The sequence below is a fragment of the Nanorana parkeri genome, unplaced genomic scaffold, assembly GCF_000935625.1.
Source record: "Nanorana parkeri isolate BGI_ZX_2015 unplaced genomic scaffold, ASM93562v1 scaffold9, whole genome shotgun sequence".
NCBI lineage: Eukaryota > Metazoa > Chordata > Amphibia > Anura > Dicroglossidae > Nanorana > Nanorana parkeri.
The window spans coordinates 4,209,778-4,229,725 of NW_017306277.1; the positions used below are offsets into that span (position 1 = coordinate 4,209,778).

Sequence of the window (19,948 nt, forward strand, 5' to 3'; positions counted from 1 at the left end):
CTCAATACTTACAGTTGGGTTAGTGAGAACAGCTTGAATGCTTTGACAGGAAGCTGGGAGATTCTGTTTTTGCTCAGACGTAGGGTAAGCAGAGACCGTGACAGGTTGTCAAATGCTCCAGCCTCGAGACTGCTTAGTTTGTTGCTCCCCAGGTTGCTGTACAGAAGACAAGCAAAAAAAAAAAAGTTAAATGTCAACTATTTATTTTCAGGACGGATTACATATTTTAGAAGGAGTCAGATTTTCATTGCAGAAAAATGTTGCTTTAAATAGTTTGTTATTTTAAGTTAATAAACTAGAATCAAAGTCAAAGAAAGAAAGGTATACTACATTCAGTTGCTGAGAGCGCCCCTTCCTGAGCTTCTGAGAAGAGACGCAAGGCCGATCTGTACTCATTCTGGACCGTGGCCGGCGACGCTTACTATTATTTTGACTTTGTATCACCATTTAGATTTGTGTATGGTGCTTCGTATCACACTCAGCGCAGGTGTTCCATCAAAGATTGTGACTGGGTTGAAATGTTTGGCCGGTCACGTGGTCACACATTTTAACGTAATCACGCCCACTTTTTCGGCGGTGGAATGTGACCGGCAAAAGGCGAAGAATTCCAACTCTTTCTCAGCTGTTCCAGGGCAGATTGGCATTGCAGATTGTATGTGCAGGAGAACCGATCTGCCCTGGAACAGCTGATCGGTCTTGAAATGCGACCTCTATTCGACTTTGTGGAATGTGCGATTGCACTCACAAAGCCGGATAAAAGAGACATTTCAGGACCGATTAGCTGTTCCAGGCCAGATCGGTTCTCCTGCACATACGATCTGCAATGCCTATATGCCCTGGAACAGCTGAGAAAGAGTTGGAATTCTTCACCTTTTGCGGGCACATATTCCACCGCCAAAAAACTGGGCGAGATCACGTTAAAATGTGTGACCACGTCACCGGTCACACATTCTAACGCAGTCAAAGAGTTTGATAGAACACAGGCTTTCTGTATTACATAGTATCCATTTATCCACATAGTTACTTTAAAACACAGACAAATTGGGGTTTTTATACTACCTATGCGCAACGGAGTAACGGTAATTAGTAGGTGGTTTTTGTATTAGGGCGGCAACTAATGATTATTTTCATAATCGATTAGTTAGCCGATTATTTCTTCGATTATTCGGACAAAAAAAACAATTAAATACCATCCTTAAATTTAAAATAAAATACACAAATGCAGTGTTAAAAAAATAAAAAAGTTTACTTCAGAATAAAACTGCATGCACTGCATTGTGGTACCATCCAGTGCAGGCGACCACACTGTGGTGGCAGGCGCATTTGGGGAGCCATTGAAATGAATGGCACTGCAACGCACCTCCCGCAGCAGAATTTGTCAAGCCGAAACTGAAAATTACTTAAAATTTTTTTTTATGGTAAGCACATGGCGCTTGAATAGCTTCAGCCTGGGAATGACAGCTGCCAGTGGCAAGATTCCGCAGATGGCAGCTGAATGTAAATACAGCAGGTAGTGGGCTGGTACAATGGCCAGCCGGCTATTGACCATTTCAAATTGCAATAGCAGGTTGGCTATTGCACCTGCCCACTGTTTGCTGTGCCCTGATCCCAGTGTGAAGTAGAGAGCTAGGGGATCCAACCAACTAATCGATAATAAGAATAGTTAACAACTATTCTCATAATCGATTAGTTGGTTCCGGCCCCATTTTGTATACCAACCTCTGATTCAATTTCAGATCTTTAAACGGGTATATATGGTCAAAAACTAAAACAAAATAAATTACATTTCCACAAGTTCTATCCCACCCTTAATAACTACATCCAAGAGATGTAAAGCACACTGGGAATCCAGGTAGCTGGTGAAAGTGATGGGCAGACGGAAGGCAGCATAAAAGGGATTTTTGCAAGTAAGCTTTGATTGCATTATCAAAAACAACTCTAAAATGTTTTCCTATTACAATGCTGATGTTATAACAGGATAGTAAATGCTGGGACTTTACAACACCTTTTCGAACGTTATATTAGGTATCTTTTAATGGGCCATTCAGCTTGATATTTTTGGCCAATGTTCCACTTTAAGGCCGCATCAAGTAGCTTATTAGCCATTTGCTAGCCTAGTTATAGAGGACATCACCTGTTTGGTTAAAATATGGGTCACATCTCCGACACGCATCACGTTACTTACAGCTCTTTAATGCGAAGCTGTGCAGGAAAGGATCCTCTACGAATTTCAGTGATTTCATTAGAACTCAAGTCCAAAATCTCCAGCGCTGTGTACGGTACCAGCTCTTTGGCTTCTATACTGCGGATCTTATTGTGGTGCCTGAAAGAGAAGAACGGGGCCTTATTAGGAGGGTGACGGCATGTGACACAAAATCAATGTTTCTATTCAGGAATTCTATAGGAAAACTAAAGTTATCGATGATTAATAAAAACAAACAAACACAAGGAAGAACAATCTCATTATTACCTCTCAGAGATCGCAGTCCTTCCCTTAAGAATGCTCTCTTATCTCAAGAAGGATATATATGCTAAGTACCTCCTCATTTATCACTTGCCCATCCCTTTTAGATTGTAAGCCCTCACAGGCAGGGCCCTCCTTACCATCTTGTCTTGAATTGTATTGTATTGTAATGTCTGCGCAAACTGTTGGCACTATATAAATCCTGTATAATAATAATAAGTAATTTTTAAGTTTAACACTTACTACTTCCTACCTAGAAAAGTACTCTCCCTGACATTCCCTTTATCTGCTCCAGAATGACAGCACTGTCTTTGTTCAGGCATCATCCAGGATCACCATCTACTTCCTGGACTGAGACGCTGGCTCAGAGACACAATCATGTAAATTCTCGAGTCTGTGCAGTTCTTGGTTCACAAAAGTCTGGTGCACATCTTGTGACTTGCTACAAAGTCGCAATGCACAGTCTGCTGGCTGGGCGTAGTGGAGACTGAGAAATTATTATTTCTGCCTGCAGCAGACTGATGACAGGGTTGGCAGGGTTGGTCATCTAGCAAACAGTAATGCTATTACCGCATGCAATAGAAGAAGCTGTGAGATGTAGGGGCAGTGTCCTCCTAAACAGAACCAGCAATTAGGCCATTAGTTTCTCTACCTACAACTTGGAAAACAGAGAAGACAATCTTTACATTGAACTTAAACTGCTTATATGGTTCATCTCTAACCAGATGGATATTGAACTTCATTGGAAAAAAAAAATATTGATAGAGCCCAAAGCATATTTCTCTGTTCTCCACCTGCTGCCAATCCCAGTAACAGTTCAGGCTTCACAGACAATATCCATTTGGCAGGCCTATGCCACCTGGGAGAACTGGAGGTCTGCTCCATATAGAGTCAGCTGATATTCTGGACTTTGTTCATCCAGCAGAACGCGGACATATTCAAATCAGCAAAAAACGAGAAAGTGTCTTCATAAAGCTGCTGAGTCAGAACTTCCCGAGGGAAGCTGGACGGATTCTCAGGCCGCTGCAGATGTTGTGTTTGTTCAGGTGGGAATTTGATCCAAAAACAAGGACAGGCCTCTGGCTGCATTCATGAGCCCAGGAGGCCAGAATCAGCAGCATGGAAAACTGTGGTACTGAAGCTAAGCTTTGACCATAGATGGAAGCACATCTACTCCCTTCAGGAGATAATAAAGAGACGAGTTTTTTTTTTTTAAATTTCATTTTGACCCAATTCTTTTTACCTCAGGGCCGGAAGTGTACATATCCTGCATGAGAACAAAAACTAGAATACAATAATGGGAACCTATCTGGAGCTGACACTGCCTGACTCCCAGACATGTTTCTGGTTCCAAGGCAGGGACACCACTGCGATGCCATTAGATGTCCCCCAGTGCCCTTGCAACCTTAGCAACCAATGACAGCATATGGTCAAGTGCCATCAGTTGCCAACACACTGGCAGCCTTGCTGCATAGCATCATAGGTTGCTAGGATGCAAGCAGCCTAGCCACCAGCATCCTAGCAACCAATGATGTGGAGGAAGACAATAAGACAATATCCTCTCACATTTTTCTTCACTCCCAACACAAATGATTTTTGATACAAAATGTGTCTTATTTACTGCAAGTTTCCTTGATTCTGAAATTGCGGTATTACTTTATGCATTTGTCACAGCCAATGCAACATAATGTAAAAGTATTGCTAATAAGAAGTACCTGGATTTGTTGGACATATTGTTAATGGGATTAGGACTATCACGCTGCTTTTATCAATATGGCACATGACATTCTAATACGGCATTAGCATCAGAACAGTGTTGCAAATGTGATATTCATCATCCAACTCAAAAGAATGAGGACATCTACTGGTGGAACCAAAGAGGAGGCAAGTAATGCTTCTCTGGGGCATCTTGGAAGAAAAAAATTAGCTCAGAGAAGAAATTTCAATTAAAGTAGTAAGCCATTTTAAACACAGCAAACAAAGCCTGCTGTTGTACAAAAGGCACCACCTGGCCACTGTCCCACGTCCACTATCCCAATACACCTTGGGGAGTACCCAGGTCTAATGCAAATGCAATCCTTATTTTCATAGTGTTACTCAGGCCTCCCAACCAAACATATGATTGTGTTCAAGCCTGTTAATAGGCCGTTCTGGAACTGAGCCCCTGGAGGGAGTGGGTACATTTGCCCCATACGAAAATCACTGAGTTCTGTCATCTCACTCGGTTATGCACTCAGGAGTTGGGAGGTAATGTGGGTGGTCAAGCAGTAAACAAGGTAGCAACAGTCAGACTTAGCGACAATTTATTTAATCACTTTGACTAATGTGTACATCAGTGTGACTTTGTAAGTAAAGAATAAAAGGGACAAGTGTACAATAATAATAATTTGAGGAACATCTTATAGCCGAGACTGGTTCTCTTTAAAAGTCACAGACATCAAATCATTTCTGTTCCCGATTTCCTTCCTTCTAAAATGTAATTTCAATCTCCCAAAGTATCAAATGATAAAATAAGCAATCTGAAAGATCAAAATCTAAGAGAATGAAAGAAGAGCAGGTCATGCCTATAGCAGCCAAAAAAATCAATCATTCATATTACCATATGTGTCTGGAAACCCATAAAGAAAAACCCTCATTGAGGCCTTAGCGTCCCACCTTTGTGGTCGCCCCCACCCTCAAGAGAAACATAGGCTGTAGCCCCTTGCATACAAAATGGCAACCAATTGTGCGCCATCAAAAGAACACTTTCAAGTTCGGTCAGTTCAAGGGAACTTTCACATATTTTTGTGATAGCTATAAAATGCCTTTACATGCATCACTAACGTCTATTCTACAACCCTGAAGGCCCCATTTGTCAAAGCAGCTATAGAGAAAACCTCAAGCCTTAGTATTTGTGTGCCACATTTGTCAATCTTATTAATTATTCTGCATTCCATTTCAGATTTTTTTCCCCTCGTAGCATTCTAGCAAAAGAACATTTACAAAGTGCAACCAGTGCATTATTTTCATTCTCTCGTCGACTTTCAATTGTTTATAGGCCTTTTCTTTCACGTATCCGTCTTTTGCGGTTAAAAACTCAAAGATTAGCCAAGTCAATAAAACAAAAAGACTCGTTATTTTACAAGGTGGAGATTATTAAAAAATGGGTTTAATAAAGACCTAGCTCCATAGGTTTATTGGGATGTGTGCAGATTATGATCTTATTTTTTATTTTAAAAAAGGGGGAAAATTCTAAATGCTTTGAAAGCGCAGAACCAAATTAATTGAGGAGTTACGACCTGCGATTGATTTATTTTACAACGGAGTAAAGTCGCGGCCATGTTTGTCTTAACTTCATGTTGAAGTCTGTTAGTCATTAAACGCTGTTTGAAAATGCCTTTTTAACGGTGTAATTGGACATTCTAATCAGCATTCAAAATAAAAGCACCTTTAACACCTTGACGTCTCTCGACCTGACATCTGGGCTTGAAAGCTGTCCAAGCATCTAGTGCTGATAAAATAATTTTTTACTTTATTTGACTTTCCCGATATTTTTCATGAAACAAGAGCCGGCTGTCAAAAGAGGATCAAGAACGCCTTCGGTCACTTGAATAGCCATCTTTCAGTGCTTTTCGGCTGCCTTTAACTTTGGCATGCAACCGTTATGATGTCATCTATGCCGATACCGATAAACATAGCAAAATTTTATACGGGTCTTGAAATGTAAACAGCAACTCTAGACAACTGATCAATCAGTGAATTAGAAATGTTGTCCAGCAGACAGTCCAACTGTGCTAAAGTACGGTTGTTTATACCGCTGACCCAAATCTTAAATTCCTCCCATATCCACTGCAGCCATAATTTAAAGCCCATTCATGGGGGAAGGGGAAACGCCACCCCAAACACACTCCAAGGGTTCCCGGCTTCCCTGGCAGCCGGAGCTCACCTCGCTTACCCTGCGCTCTGGCTTGTGGACTGTCCCTTGGCATACTCATGTATAATGTCAGGCAATGGGCCCTGCATTAGACATGATGTCAGCAGTCCTCCGATTGACTGAGCTCAGGGAGGAACAGGTTGCGAGCATCAGTCTTGACCAGGGAAAAATGGGGATGAGGTAAATAAAAGCCCTTTACACAGCTCCCCTAGACAAAAAAGAACAGTTAACCCTTTCAGTGCAGGAGTAGCCCCCATGCTTTAAGAGCAGCTCAATTTGTCATTGGGAGTGTATTTCCTAGAGCCTGTGTCATTTCCCGTCTCTCCACTATTTGCATTCACCACCCAATTGAAACATCAAGGCATATTTAAATGAATGATGGCTTTGGGAAGATTCTGATTTTTTTTTTACATTAGGTTTCTTGCATGCGAGACACTGCAAGGATCCTGCAGTGGGCGTGTTTGGGAACAGCTCTTCAAAATCATAAGCAGGGGTTCTCAGATGCCCAGATTGCAGACAAAAGGTAGCGGGGGTAGGCTGGGTCAGCACAGCAATGCCGGCATATTAAAGTATTAAGTAGACCTGGCTCCCTGTAAGCATCTCAAGATTTGATTTGCAGATCTATAACCCCCCCAACTAGCCTGCCCACATACAGGATACCACAGTAGCAGGTTATATGACTAAAATCCTATTTGGTCATACGATGTTAGCGGATGATGAGATTAGCCAAGCAACAGCTCTGCCTGAACTCTAATGGACCCATTCACGATCGACTTTAATCATGATTCTGTAGTGTGCAACATCCCTCTCATGCTGCTATGTATGTAGCTAAGCCTATAATGAGTCAAAAAAGAACATGGAGCTAAACCCATAGGCCTTAGATTCAAAGCTAGTCAGGAACCATTAGCATTTTGTTGGTAGCACAACCCATTCCATCAGCCGGAGTTTACTTTTAATCTTAAAAAGAAATATCTACATATATTTGGAGAACGCAGACTTTTTCTCTGTAGAAATTCTTCTTGATTGTAAGACTTCAGAAGAATGTAATACTTCAAGAAAATCAGGACCGATGAAGGCTTGGTGCCTTTTGGTTGGAAAAATAAGTAAAAGACACTTTGCAATCACTTTATATTTAACAAAAAAGAAAAAAAAATAATAATAATGCGCTAGAGCTGGTCTTAAAAGGTGGACTTTCCCTTGAACAGTAATCCTAGAAACAAAAAAGTTTCAAATAACAGAAATGTGATATTTCAAGTGGCATTTATTTCTCCCAGACCTGTAGACTGAACTGAGCGAGATGCACGAACGTAATGTTGCAGACACACAAAGAAAAACTTGTATCAAAGTTTAGTCGCTATTCACACCTGTGCGATTCGAAGCGATTTGGCCGTCACGGTATCAAAAGTATCCCATTATTTTCTATGAGGACACCTATGCAACGTGCTTTCATGCCACTTGGAAAATAACACAGGCCTTTCTTTTGGTGCAAATGCATTTTTAAGACCAGATTTCCACAAAAAAATAACTATGCCCCGCTTTTATCCAAAGCCCTCTGACTTTAATGGTCGTGTGCTAAAAAATGCATGCAACAGGCTAGCCCCCACCCCATAGCAACCTATACTTTATTTCACCTTCAATGGCCAAAACAAAAACACAATGCAAGAAAAGCTCTGATTAAAGTGTGCAACAAAAACAAGGTTAAAAATGCACAAGTGTGAACAGAGACCAACACGCATGCACGCCTTGGCTAGGGAGAAAGTGGTGTGTTAAAGCAGAACTCTGGGCAAGGTAATGGTTTCCCCGAATCCTCTCCCCTACCCCTGGACAAGGTACACGCCACCCTAAATTTTGAGCTAAATATCTTTTTTTTTAATGAATGTAATGTGGTGGTCACATAACCACTCCATCCCTATTTTACTCCTTCCTGTGATATGGCGGTGGGCAAGGACCAGCGGCCATGCAGGGACTACATGTCCCAAAAGTCTGTGCGGTTCTCGTTGCTGTGGGCATGGCCGCGCTGTGCTTTGGACCAATAGTAAGGACCACTGGCTGTTGCGGCTCCATTATTCCGTCACTCCAGAAGAACTGAGAACTATGGGGGGGGGAGGCGTTAAAACGACAGCGGACTGTGACAGGAAGGCTCAATGTCATACAGCCAACAGCTCCCACAATGCTATTGCTGGAGAAGAATACATGAAGTTACCCGGAATGTGGAATATGGAGTTGTAATGTACAGGAAATAAGAAGTAGAGTAATAAAAAAAAAAATCCAAACTGGAGTTGAGCTTTAAGTAATATCTATTGCATGCTTTCTAAGGCTTTCAAAGTGAATCACAGCTAAATAATTCAAAACAGCCTGTGAATCCCAAATACCAAATAGGGCAATAAGACTACATTGGAAATACCCACCATTATTGCTGTGATTAGGTGCCAGAGTCATAATTGCAACCAAATGTTCCGCATGTAAGCAGTTCAGCCCAAGTACTGAACCTTGATTAAACTAGTTTGTCTATAATGTAGAACATGAGGTAAAGGCACTTGTTACCAATAATGAGATTCACTGGCCTTTTATTCCTACTAAACATTACATATATTGGGCATTAGGAAAGGATTAGGTCGAAGTAGTTTCTGGATTAGTGTGGTTAGGTCAGAGTTTACGGATTAGACGCTGAGGAAAAATGATTTTGCTCTGTTGTTTTAAACCGTGAACTAGAGACAGCTGGTCACACATAGAAAAATAAGCACTGAAGCAAAAGAAGGAAAAGGCCGGAAGATATAAAAAAATAATACGTCTAGATCACAGACAAACACATAAGGCTCAATTCACAAAGCTGACATACCAAAATAAGGAGAGTTATTAAAAAAGTGAGTTATTTTCAACTAAGTCCAATGAGATTTGTAAATAACAGTCACGTGAATAAAATAAAGATTCCTATCCTGGTGAATTAAGACAATAGTGCGGGCAGATGTACAGAACCGATGTGTCCAATGCATGGGCTTATTCAATAGGGTGGTCAAGGACCAGCCCACCCTGGTCCTTGCATTGTACAACGAGGTTTAAATTGTATCTACAGCCAAAACCCCCATTTTGGATAGAGAAGGGAACAATTAGGGCTAGTTCACACGACAAACAGTGCGTTACAGCCCGATTTGGTGCCAGAACGCACTGGATTGCATCCCGGCTGGATCCCCGCGCTCAGGGGTGGGAGGGGGCGTGGTGGTGCATTGAAGTCAATGGCACCACAGCCACACTCCCCCAGGTGCAGTGCAATCGCCCGCACCCGAGCATGTGGCACATCAATGCCTGCGTTTCAGTCCGGTACGGTCAGAAAAAAATGGACCGGAACACAGGCATTGATGTGCCATGCGTTTGGGTGCAGGCAATGGCACAGTGGCCAGGGGGCGTGGCTGCAGTGCCATTGACTTCAATGCACCGCAATGCCCCCTCCCGCTCCTGAACACAAGGAGCAGGCAAGTGCATTCTGGCACCAAATCGGGCTGGAACGTCCTGTTTGTAGTGTGAACTAGCCCTTAAGGTAGCCATACATGACTCGAACTGTGGCCGACTCCTGCTCAATCAGCCAAAAATAGAGCCGTGGATGGCTCTGTTGGCACCACTTGGCTCGAGATGTATTAACTGAAAACAGGAGGCGGGTGGAAATATGTCGGCCAAATGGCATGCACTACCCTTTCCAGCACACCGCAATGCGTGGTATTGCAATACTGGTCAGGAGGCGCATTGGGGTGCTATTCAAATAATTTGCATTGCAATGCAACGAACCTGCCACACTGTAGGTGCGATTAACCTACATAGGTGTGAATGAATGGGCTCTGAAGAAAAAAAAAAAAAGCAACTTATTGTGACAAGTGAAAAGCAGACTCAACAAACAGATCCTAATGCGTGGGGCCAGCTTTGCGGTATGTGTAGACAGGCATAGTCATACACTGCCTTCTGCATCGAACGAAGCGCTGCTCAAACACAAGCAAAATGCAGCAAGCAGCTGCATCTGACCAGCTTTGGTTGCAGTGTGAACACATCTGGAGCAGGTCAGATTCATATCAGACCCAAAAAAGCAAAGTCCATATACACAAGTCCTTTGTATATTCAGGGCTACCAGTGCTGGTGCATTCATCTCCCTAAAACGTCAGCAATCAGAGATTCTCAAAATGTAATCCTATAGAAAGGCTCGGTTGTTGACCTATCTCTCCACAGCCCTATCAGCAGAAAATCCATCAGCTTGGTCTAGTTAGTCTATCTGTTTAATTACAGTTTAATGCGGATTGATCTGGACATTAATTAGCCTGTAAAACAGATTGATTTTTTAATCGAGTTTTATACTCTTTGCAGTGACAGTGTAGACCTATTGATTTCGTTTCAACAGTAAATACGCAGCAGAAAGCGGCTTAGCCCTTTGTGAACCAACTAATCCTTTTTTCCACCGCCTTAACCCCCTCAGGAGGGTTACATTTGGATTTGCTTTGTTATGTAATTAGTCACCTTTTAAAAAGGCACTGGGCAGCAAGTTCAAACCGATTATTATTAATTACTGTAGCCTTTAAAGAAGAACCTAGGTCCAAACAAAACCGCTTCTATAAAAGCTAGAACTTTAAAGCGGAACTGTGGGAATGCTGTGGACATTAACAATATTTACATATTAACAAGCATTAACACAAGCCCTTATTGATCTGTGTAGCTGAAGGCAATGTGGAGCAATTCATCCTCAAAGATTACAACAGAAGCACTTTCATTTCAGCAGTTCAGTTGATTCTGCTCCCCTTGCCAGAAGTGACTTGGCAGCCTTTAAGTTAGGCAGCTCAGCTGATTCTGCTCCCCCCTCCCCCCCAGCGACTTGGCTAGCTTGCCAGCCTTCTAATATCTAATGTAAATACAGAGCATTTGCACGGGTACATGGGCAGAGAAGAGTGCTGAGAATAGAGTTGAATGACTTCACTTCTCTTCTGAATTGGAGGAAGGATTGCTCCCAAATGCGGGCAGCTACAGAGGTCAGTGAGGAGCTATATTAATGCTTATTTACTGCTTGTTAGGAGTTTATAAACATTTGAATGTCCAAGACCTGTCCACAGTTTTACTTTATAACCACTTAAAGTCCATGGGTAACATTCTGACTGTGTGCCTTCCCCAACCACAGACACCCATGATATGATGAGGAGAGGTTCCCTACGTTTTTTTAATTCTTCCACGCGTGCGACTGTAAAAAACGCAACTGTTGATCAGCTGGGCTGGTGGAAAGCCACATCTGCCAAGTAGAACTCCAGTCTGGAGTTTGGATAGAGTGGAATAGAGTTTAGCTGGCCATAATTGGTTCGAATTTCAGCCAATTTCTGTGAATCAGTCAAAATTCAAGCCATGGGTGGGCAGAAAACTGTCCAAACAGCAACTTTAAGCCAATCAGCTGCAATCACCACTAGGCCATGCAAGCCGCCATGCTCATGCGGCTGCTTTAATACATCAACAGCCAGTGGAGATTTCTCCCATCCACATTGTTTAGCATGCATGTGGGTATCAAGCGCTTTTTACAATAACACCAATCGTGTATGACCAGCTTTAGAAGGTCAGTCAAATTTTTTTTTTATTTTGCTGTGGGTCCCTGTGACAGAACACGAAGTCAGGAAACTTCAACACTGATACAGACAGCAAAAGAAACCTGGTATAAATTCCAACCCTTCCAGTACTTTCACTGCATTCAGAGCCTGTTGGAGAGGCTTTTCCTCACTTCCTGTTAGAACAGGAAGTGAAGAGAAATCTCTCCGAAAAGGAACAAAGGAATAAAAACATGAGGGAGATTCTAATCCTTTCTCACGCTATTCAAAACATAAAAAAAAAAAGTTTTGGCGGGAGTTCTGTCATAAACTGTGTGGACATCTACATAACACAGACTGTTGGTGGGACCTGCAGACAGTTTGGGGATACATGGCTGTATAGCATTACTGGACAAGTTATTTTGTGTTTCAGGGCTTGTTCACACGATGTCCGGATTCTGTCCGGACCAGAACCGTGCGCTCCAGCACCCAAATGTCTCCCTATGTGTTTTATGGGCTACAGTTCTCACCAGCGCAGTCCGTCCGGAAACACACGAACGCGTCAAAAACGCACCGAAAACGCACAGCACTGAAGTTAACAGCTGACAGCCCCACTCCACAAAAAAAAAAGGAAATGGAACGCGCACGGAACACGGTAAAAACGCGCTGCACGCATAGCAGTGTGTCTGCAGATCTGCACAAGATCTGGACCAGAAAATGGTGTGAACAAGCCCTTAAGATTTCAACAACTGTATCAACCTTATTTTAAATGTCTTCATCTCTAAGTAATACAGGTTTTCCAATGGATGTCGCTAAAGTTCTCTTTACATTGTATTAAATATTTAGCAGCTCCTTCTAATATCCAGGAAACCTCGTTTTACAAATCTCAAAAACAAGAAAAGTTTAAATAGAATAAAAAAAGTTAATTATTTTGGTCCCATAACCCTGCTTATATAATTGTGGAAATTTCAGAAGAAGGTGCGCCGAGAGGAAACACAAAGACCACCAGAGGATGATAAAGCTTTACCACACAGAAAGGATTCCCGCTTGCAAGTGTTAGTGGAACACTTGGGGACTTTTCAAAAACTTCCTTGATGTCTTACTACATTGAAATGCAATTTTTTTTCAATCCACTTTAGGGAGGAGGGGAAAAAAAAGGAATTGCAAAGCTTTTTAACGCATTTTCTGCAAATCCCAGTAGTCAGCAGTTAATTCTTTACCACTGAAAATCACTGGAATAGCAGGGGACAGCTAATTGACCATTTTCTATTTAACACAAAACATAATAGAGGAACATCTGGAGATTAAAAGAAGGTCCTATTGAAAGCTCTGAATGCTCAAGGCTGGACTTCACAGCAATGGAAGCCACACAATACACTTTTTTTTCTATTGAAGATCTGTGAAAATCTGCAAATATAATAAATGTTCTTCTAAATTAAAAATTACCGACCTTGGTTTCAAGACTGACCCTACCCTTTCATGAAAATGCACAATCAGGTCAAGACACGAAAATTGTCAACTTTGTAAAAAACATTTTCTCTTCATTCTGGCTTTTCAAGCATCATTTTAGAAATGGTCACATTCTACTGGTTGTCTGGTGGGGCTGTAGAGAATCAAGTTCTGCTGGTTGTCGTGATGGAATTGTAGAGAATCAAATTCTGATGGTTGTCGTGGAGGAACTGTAGACATCTGAAATGTTTATACAATAGCAAACCAGGCTGGACAAGTCCAGGCTTCCACAGAGATGAAAAAGTCCTTTGGGGACTAGAGTACTAGTACTAAAGCCCATAAGCTTTGCTACACGATTTCAGAAATCGGGACCGGGTCTCCTTTGTACTTTACATGTGACTAATAGTCAATTTGCTGTCACATGAACTAGGGCAGCCAGGTCCTCGTCTACCGGCAGTGTGCACTAGTCACCGGTCAGACCAGTAGGTCTGAGTGGGAGAGCTTTGTTAATAAAAGGTACTCACTATACCTGCCCATTGAAATACACAGTAATAAGATTACTTACATTATCCTGAACAAATGCAAACACATTTAAAAGACATCTATACATTTGAAGGCACTTTTAATTGTGTCTGAAAGCAAAACCTTTTTTGCAGTTTTGGATCGAGTTGGTTAGCGCTAGATACTGTTGTATTGCTGTGTTCTCACAGAGGATAAAACACAATTCGTCTTGGTGACCACGGTCAATAAAAAATGTAAGTGAGGGGAAAAAAAGTTCACACTGGAACAGGACTAAAAAGGGTAAATCTTCTAAATGGGGAAACTTGTTGCAAAGATACATTTTTGAGACACAATTTGAGCCTTTGGTCAGTCGATCGGGTCCACCTGTCAGCTTTTCAGGTTGGCTCGATTAGATGCCCAATGCTAGTCTATGGGCAACTGGGTCTAAATGGATGGGCGTCCGTTTACACCTGGCTGGCCTCGACTCCGGCAGGTCCGTAAAAACAACCGGACCTGATAGTGCCAGATCGGGGGAAATCTGATGTAAACGGACACATGTCTGACTACCCATAGACCGACATGGGGTCCACCCCTTTAACTCTTTCGTCCATCGCAAGATGGAGGAAAAAAAACTGCACGGACACGGATGTGACAGTGGTGACATCTAGGGCTGCAACAACTAATCGACATAATCGATTATAATCGATTATTGAAAAAGTTGTCAACTTTTTCAATAATCGAATAATCGGCTTCCTGATCAGTTGGCCCTGTTCACAGCTCCACACGCTGTGCACCGCACCTCCTCCCCACCTCGCGCTCGCCGCTGCCAGACCCGCTCGCATCCACGCTCCAATATCACTGGAGCCATTTTTTAAACTTTATTTTATAGTTTATCCGATTAACCGATTAATCGAACTTAATAATCGGCTAACTAATCGATTTTGAAAATAATCGTTAGCTGCAGCTCTAGTGACATCTGATCCATACTGCTCCAATCAGGAAGGATTTGTGCATGGGTCCCTTCCTGATCAGCCTGTGTGAAAAGGGCCCTACTCTCTGTTAAGAGATATCATCTTGCTTCCTGTTGCATCTACAGGAAAGGAAGTGAAGGAAAATCTCACCAATAAAACTTAAATGACAAAAAATGGTTTTATCGGTTCCTGACTTACCTAAAACAAAAATAAATGTTTTGGCTTTGGGTGCAATTTAAACGTTTACACATCGACTTGGAGAGTCTAAAATCCCGCGGAAAAAGAGAATCTTTCGTTTTAAACAAGAGAATCTGGTGAGAACTTCAGGTCTTCCGAACATGGCAATTGGCCAGCATCAATCTCAGATCTACAAGCTATATCAACAATTTTATTGATGGAGCAGCGTGCCAAGTCACCTCAACCGTATTTGTCAAGTCTTTTTTTTTCCACTTGAAAGTAAACACAGGTGAAACTCCAAGGGTTTAATGAAGCATGTAGATCTTTACAAAACATTTTTCACTGGATCCTGGGCGCGGATAGTGAGAAGCTTTCAGTTAGGGAGGCGCACACAATGAATAAAAGTACCACTGAACACCAGATTTGCATTTGTAAGAAGTAACCATACATTACTGTGACAGATGTGTTTTTTTAAAATCTGCTTGAAGTTTATCTTTAGAGCAAAATTCAGACCACGTGGATGGTTTATAAAGGACTGATATGGTCGGTTTGATGACCCTTTTCCCTAGGGTTTTTTTTTTTTTTTTATTCTCTGTAGTATTTTTTTTCCTTTGAAAGTGGACCTTTCAACAACTTTTAAAGTCTGCATGGATAAACTCCTGACACGTACAATACATAGCAATAGAATCGTTTTTCAAAAAGCTCCTTTTTTGATCATTAAAAAGAAAAAAAAAAAAAGTCCTTCACTGGTTACTTCTCCCTCGTCTTAAAAATGACAACAAAGGCATCTTTAGAAATGTTTAGTAATAGCAATCTAGAAGCAGATATTTTGTAAATAATTGCAGGCTTCTTATTCTTTGCATAACTTATTTTACTTTTCCTCCCTATTCTTCCGACAGAGGCCATTTTCACTAGGGGCAGATGAGGGCTAGTTCACACCAGATGCAGTCCGTTCAGTTTGGCAGCTGCATCACAATGCTTTCCTATGTGATTTTTGGTGCTCTGTTCACACCAGTGCAGTCTGTCCTGATGCTGTAAGAAAAAAAAAAAATTCTTGCCCTATTTTAGTTGCATCGGATCGCAACAGAATGCATCAAAAATGCATGCAATCGCACCTGAATCGCATTTGAAGCACACACAAGAAACTGTCAATCGCAGCAAAACGCATTGCACAGCAGCTGCGCAGACGCACGCAGTTCTGGAGTGAACTAGCCCTGAATCCATCTCCTTTTACTTCCAGGAACATGTGACAGCGTACATCTGAGGGGTAAAATGCCTCCCCACCCTTAGGTATATTCAGATCTAAAAAATATGCTGCATACTTGGATAATGTTGGGGCAGTCACTTCTTTTTTCATTTTCCAAAAGCAAGAAAAACCTAACAGAGATCCTAACCCATGGGTAGGCAAACATGGCACTCCAGCTATGGTGGAGCTACACGTCCCGTGAGGCTTTGGAAGACTGACAGCCACATGACTCCCGAGGCCAAAGCATGATGGAATTTGTATTTTCACCACAGCTGGAATACCAAGGTTGTCTATCCCTGTCCTAATCCTTCCCTGCCTCACCAAACCTTAGAAGGTAGTCTTCATCTCCCTAGACCTCTACAATTGTAATTCACCTGTATCTGCCACCTTTTCCCTTAAGAATGCATGCATAACACGGACGTCATCATGTCACCAAATGAATAAATCTGAACAGAAGAACATTGTTCATATTATAAAACAGCTGGTAGCAACAAATGGTTAATATTGCAAAATAATCACCACAAAAAGAAAGATCAAACAGTTCTATTCAGTGGCTTGATAAAATGACTACTTACAGAGAAAGACTTATAATCTGGGAAGCAGCAGATCCTAAAGATGGGATGGAGGTCAGTTCATTGTACCCCAGTTGCCTAAAAATAAAAAATAACATATTATTATACAGGATTTATATAGCGACAAAAGTTTGCACAGCGCTTTACAAAATAAGGAAGACATTACAATCACAATGCAATTCAAGACAAGATGGTAAGGAGGGCCCTGCCCGTGAGGGCTTACAATCTAAAAGGGAGGGGCAAGTGATGCATAAAGGTGGCCATACACTTTACAACCATCGCAAGATATTAGTCTTGCGATGGTTGTAAAGTACTTAAAAAAACATACGATCTGCCCATCTTGGACAGGCAGATCGTACTTGCGATTATCGCAAGCCCGCCCCCCCGGGGGGTGGGCTTGCGATGACCGCAATGCTGAATGGGCAGTGTGCGCACACCGGCCCGTTCGGCATTTGTCTCCCAAGCATCATTCAAACCAGCCTAAAATCGTACGATTTTCGGCTGGTTTTCTAGCATGCTACTTAGACAAAAGATGTGCGACCCTACAGTAGAAACCGTCGCACGTCTTCATTCACATTGCACGATTCTCGTACGATCGCGGGATTTCCCGCGATTCTCGTACGAGAAACGTGCAGTGTATGGGCACCTTAAGGAAGAGAAAACTCTTATGCAGTACATTTCATGCACCACCTGCTACTTATTTCAAGTAAATAAAAATGGCAGTCATGTCGGTGGAATGGGTTAAAAAACATTTTGTTATGATGAGCCTGTTGCCAATCTGAAAGTTAAAATAAAACACATCCATGTGTAAAAAAAAAAAAGAAAAAAATGAATGTTAATACTTATCTGACCTGCTGTCTGTGACTTTTATACTAGAGATCGGCTTTAAAATATATCTAAAGCCAAAACCATTTTCCCCCCATTTTTGGATAGAGTAGGAACATTGAAATATTTCCACTTGATTCCTGTTCTGGTGACAGCTCAAACTTTTGGAATTTCCCAAACTTTCAGTCGCGGTGACCATAGTCATTAGGACAAATCTCCCCCAGATGGGGGCACAGTCATCTTTAAACTACACTACAAAATTCCCTATTGAGCAGCTCAGGCAAGGTTACGCACATATGCAATGTGTTGCTTTCCTGCAATTTGTCGATCATTTTCTGGCTCACGTATTTTACAAATAAGGATTCACACCTGCGTGTAAGATAACTCTACTGAATACTTTTGTTTTTAGGCTGACTGACAAATGATTATGCATTGACCTTTGCCCTCCAGAACGACTTCCTCATGTTTCCAGACAAATCCGTGCTACACAAGTGGGACCTTCTTTGTAATTAGAGGTCATAGCTGAGGCTTGGGTTACAGCGGTGTCTATGGATGAAATATGGTGGCACTTTGGTTTACAAAAGCAAAGGGCAGCCATATCCAATAAAGAGCTTCACTGTTGTGTTTCCGTAGTGAGTGAGTTCTACACCAATGTAGAACATTTTGTAAAAAAAAAAAAAAAATGCAGCATGGTATGTTATTGTGGCTAGCACAGCCCTTAAATAGAATAGGAGTATAGCATCAGAGGCCATGGAGCAAGGTGCCTATAGGCATGGGTCACCTAATCCAGCAGCTCTGTACAACTGAAAAGCTACCCCCGGCCACAACAGACAAGCCCCTCCCTGAGTCTCCTTAGGGGAAGAAGTTTATCAACCAGGATTCTTCCTGACCAATCCTGTCAGGGTCCGGTGTTGCAGATGTATGTACTTCCACTGCCCTTACCATTGGTACAAGCAACAGCAGAATAAGCACATTTGTAACCCAATCCTTTGCTAAAAAGATAGTTTGAATAATGAATGTCTGTAGCTAGCTTTAGAACTGAAGGGACTGATGTGTTTTTAAAGAGGCTCTACCCCTACAACCTACTTCACATAATTAAACCTGATTTACCCACAACCCAAGTAGTCCACCATACAAAAGCTTGAGGTAAAAGCAGAGTTGTCTGCATTTCACTGAAGCTACAGATCATGTTGCAAGATCCTTTTTTTTTTCTTGACCAGCCCTCCTCAATTTTGAATCGCAGCCATTTTGGGCATATTAATGTTATTTGAGGAAACATGGAAGGTGGTATTTTTGCTCATTTCATTGGTTGCTTGGGACAACCCTGATTTAATTTGCAAAAGCTCCCCACAAGGTCTTTTCCCATAACAGTTTATTAAGAAGAAGGCCTCAAGACCTGTCTCCCGGTATTAGGAAACCTTAAGGCTGCGTTCACACCTGACCGTTTTGTAGCGCGTCCTACGCTCGACGAACGCGCTACAAAACGGTCAAAAAAATAAATAGCATTGTAGTCAATGCCCTCGTTCCCACCTAGGCGTATTTCCGCCCGTCCCTAACGCCCTACAAAACGGCCCACGCCTGAAAGGGACTACTTTGGGACGTTTTGTAGGGCGTTTTCCATTGGGATACAGCCAAGTAGCCTTTGGAATCGTGCGACGGTCGCGCGACTTTTTTACCGCGAATCGCGGTAAAAAAACCCGCGTGACAGACGCGCATATTACAATACGCCTAGGTGTGAATGGGGCCTTACTGGTCCATTTATTTTAGCTTCCCACCAATTCTATCCTTCCTGCTGTTCTCAAAGTGATTTGGAAAACAGAAAAAAACTCTGTGTGTGCGCGCATAACCAGACAAGGTATGGTATCAGAAGTAATTGACAGTTCTTAGGAGTTCCAAATGAATATTGCAAATATGTAAAGCGCTCAATTTATATCTGGCAAAAATGAAAAGGTTCAAATGGGCAGGGCAAACCATAGAACAAACGCTTTTTTTTAAACGGTTTCAACATTTTCAGTTAAAACTGAGGTGTATGATGCATACATTTGCAAATACATAAAAACCACAATGCCATGTCAAAGCATCTATATAATGTGTGGTACCCAACTCTACACTATCTGGGCCCTGAACTTGCAATATACACAGCAGTGAACACATTGAAAGTTCTATTGTTCTGTGGATTCTCTTATCCATGTGCATCAGTCCTTTGGCTAGTTATCAACTGCTCTGAGCCACGGTCATATTTGCATTGTAGGACATGGTACAAACTTGCACCAGAGGTCTTCAGCTGCCA

The 19,948-nt window shown here is 42.0% G+C and overlaps 1 protein-coding gene across 1 annotated transcript in view; it reads right to left on the reverse strand.

Moving 5' to 3' along the window:
• LRIG1 (leucine rich repeats and immunoglobulin like domains 1) overlaps positions 1-19,948 on the reverse strand; it is a 97,604-nt gene that overhangs the window by 28,803 nt on the left and 48,853 nt on the right. Inside the window, exons 3-5 of the mRNA XM_018554488.1 lie at positions 16,837-16,911; positions 2,186-2,323; positions 13-156 (exon numbers count right to left, since the gene is read on the reverse strand). Coding sequence (XP_018409990.1) covers positions 13-156; positions 2,186-2,323; positions 16,837-16,911 — 357 coding nt within the window. The remainder of the gene's footprint in view (positions 1-12; positions 157-2,185; positions 2,324-16,836; positions 16,912-19,948) is intronic.